At 29.5% G+C, this 3,157-nt stretch overlaps 1 protein-coding gene across 1 annotated transcript; it reads left to right on the top strand.

Moving 5' to 3' along the window:
• Positions 1-537: 537 nt before the first annotated feature.
• Positions 538-1,969, top strand: LOC124841142 (gibberellin 20-oxidase-like protein). The gene is made up of 2 exons (XM_047317357.2): positions 538-907; positions 1,168-1,969. The coding sequence occupies exons 1-2, from the start codon at positions 552-554 to the stop codon at positions 1,766-1,768; spliced, it is 957 nt and encodes a 318-aa protein (XP_047173313.2). The 5' UTR covers positions 538-551; the 3' UTR covers positions 1,769-1,969.
• Positions 1,970-3,157: the final 1,188 nt, after the last annotated feature.

The raw sequence follows: 3,157 nt of genomic DNA, 5'->3' as shown, positions 1-3,157 counted from the left end.
ATCAATACAAAATGATATTGCAAGTGGAAGGTATCATCAATGGCCTTCTCAAAATGGTATTAAGGTCATAATTCCTCATCATTCCCCATGATTAATCACTCCACCACACTTTCAAAACACAAACCCACCAACCATAGTTTTTATGTTTTGGTGACACTTCCATTATTTCACAAAAAAATAATATTTACTGGTCCTTTCCATATTATCTTCACATTCCATTCTTCAACACTAATCATTTGTTTCACAGAAACCTAAAATAATAATATAATGAATAAGTTAATCAACTAAAAATAAATAAAAATCTAAAGTGTTTATTCAAAGAAAATTAGAAAAAATAACAGATTGAGTTTTATTCTAAATTCTTCAGAATCACTGGTTTTTTCTTTTCCATCCAAATACCTCTTTTAGTTCTTTTCTTTTTCCTGTGACTTCCTCATTTTCATGTCCAAAACATGTTGTGTGCTTCTTATACCTACTTTCTATATATATGGAGTGACTCAAAATTTAGATGGCAACATGTATGCGTATCTATTCATATCCTAGGCATTATTATGTCTAACCCTAAATCTCATGATGGCATTCCCATTTTAGATCTTTCTCAGCCATTGCAGCCATCTTCTCTATGCTCCCTCTATAAAGCAGCCAAAGATTGGGGGGTTTTCTACATAATCAACCATGGAATCTCCAAAGATCTTTGCAGTCATATCCAATCACTCTCCAAAAACCTGTTCAATCTTCCTTCTGATACTAAACTCAGACTTGGTCCTTTCTCATCTTTGAAATCTTACACACCTCATTTCATTGCCTCTCCATTCTTTGAGAGCTTCCGAGTTAATGGACCCAACTTTTATGTTTCTGCTAACACTTCTTCTGAAATTCTCTTTGACAAAAACGACTCCAAATTCAGGTAATAAATAAGCTTGTGCATTTTTCCCATTAAGCTCTCACTCTTAGATATTATATATGGTGTTTCTTTATTTGTTTACATCACAATTAGATCAATTTTTCAAAAACACTAACAACAAATAAGTAAAATAAATCTGAATTTTTCTACCGACTAAATTAACATAAATATCTATAAACTTTGACAGTAATTGAATGAAAGAGATTCTATAGAATATAACTATAAGAAAAATTTAGCTGAAGAGAGTGTTGTGTTGTAAACAGTGTGATGATTGAAGAATACTGTGGTAAGATGGAAGATCTGTCAAAGAGAATTGTAAAGATTATGCTGATGAGCTTAGGGGAGGGCATGGAGAAGAAGTTTTATAATTCAGAGTTCAAGAAGTGCCATGGATACTTGAGGATAAACAATTACTCAGGCCCAGATGTTATGGAGGAGGAAGTTGAGGGGCTTGGAATGCACACTGATATGAGTTGTATCACCATATTGTATCAAGATGAGATTGGAGGGCTTCAAGTGAGATCAAAGGAAGGAGAGTGGATTGGTATAAGCCCATCAGAGGGAACCCTAGTGTTGAACATAGGAGACATGTTGCAAGCATGGAGCAATGACAAATTAAGGTCTTCAGAACATAGAGTTATTTTGAAGAATCATTTCAACAGGTTTTCTCTAGCCTTCTTTTGGTGCTTTGAAAATGACAAGGTCATTTTTGCACCGGATGAAGTTCTTGGAGATGGAAACAAGAGGATGTACAAACCGTTTGTGTGCTTCGATTATTTGAAATTTAGAGAGAACAATGAAAAGGGAAGATTTGATAAGGTTGGCTTCACAGTCAGAGACTTTGCTGGTATCAAGGCTCAATAATGTTGGGTGATAAGTTAGTATATGCTCCCAAAAAAAAAATGGAAACTAAATTGCTAGTGCAAATGTACTGATATGTATATACCAATTATGATAGTTTAGTTATTATAGAAAATTTATGTATGCTATGTTGAATAGTTTAAACCCATCAAGTGGAGTCATTCGGTCCAATCCTCGTTTACTAATGGTTGGTCAGTCAATATAATTCGGTTCACAAGTAAATTGAAAAAAATTTGAATATAATTCGATTTATCACGAATTTGTTGGTTAAATGAGCTAATTCAGTAATTCTACAAGTTTTTTTTTAGTTTCCAAAAAATAACATTTTTTTCTAATTTAAATCTAAATAAATTTCAATTCAAAATAATATTAAATTCTAAAAACAATTCAAAATAAAAAATATAATATAATTTAAAATAAAAAATATAATATAATCCAAAATCATCTTAAATTTTAAATATAATTTAAGAGTATAAAAAATAAAATTAGATAGATAGACAAGTTAACTCGACTTACAACATATTTAACTCGGGTAAAATAGTGATCAAACTCAAAATTAACTTGTATCAAAATTTTAATTTTTTTTATTAACTTAATACAACTCAAACCTTAGTGAGCCACGGTTAATTCACAAATTATAATCCATTTTAATAACACGCACTACTTATCTACCATTTAATGTTAGATAATGGGTGTGACAATGGAAACCACATAAGGCCAACATTCAGTGATTCTTCACCATCTGCGTGAATCATGCAGATACTAATAAATGCTTGTTACATTTGATGTTTGTCTACAATATTACTTTATTCGTATATTTCATTTATGTTTGAAAATATATATATATATATATATATATATATATATATATATATATATATATATATATATATATATACATATATATATATATATATATATCTTACATGGAAGGATTTTTCAACGGTGTTTGTCAGAAATATTTTATAAAAAATGTTTTTTAATAATTTTTTTTATAATTCTTTTACAACAACCTACGTGGTAGTTTGTGATTGATTTATTTTAAATAAATAGACCAATAAAATAGTGACACAATCTATTATTAAAAAATTGTTAAAAAAGTTGTTAAAATATCATGGTTCATATTTTCTACTAATCAAATTTGTGTTTAATGTACATAAGTTATTTTGTTATCTTCCAAAAGTTGAAAATTGAGTTTATAAGTGCTGTATATAAAAGAGAGTGAAACTACAACTGGGTACTGAATAGTTGAACATGTACTTGAAAACTGCTATCAAATAGTAATAACGAACCCTACTTAATGCTAAGATTATTTTATGTGTATTCCACTTTCCACCAAAAAAACTGTGTGCTTGACCTTATTTATTTTTGGATAATCTGCAAAACCTGTGT

This window comes from Vigna umbellata, chromosome 9 (assembly GCF_029865625.1).
Source record: "Vigna umbellata cultivar VRB3 chromosome 9, Vumbellata_1.0, whole genome shotgun sequence".
NCBI lineage: Eukaryota > Viridiplantae > Streptophyta > Magnoliopsida > Fabales > Fabaceae > Vigna > Vigna umbellata.
Note: the sequence above shows the minus strand (reverse complement) of the source record. Positions and strands in the feature narration are given on the sequence as shown.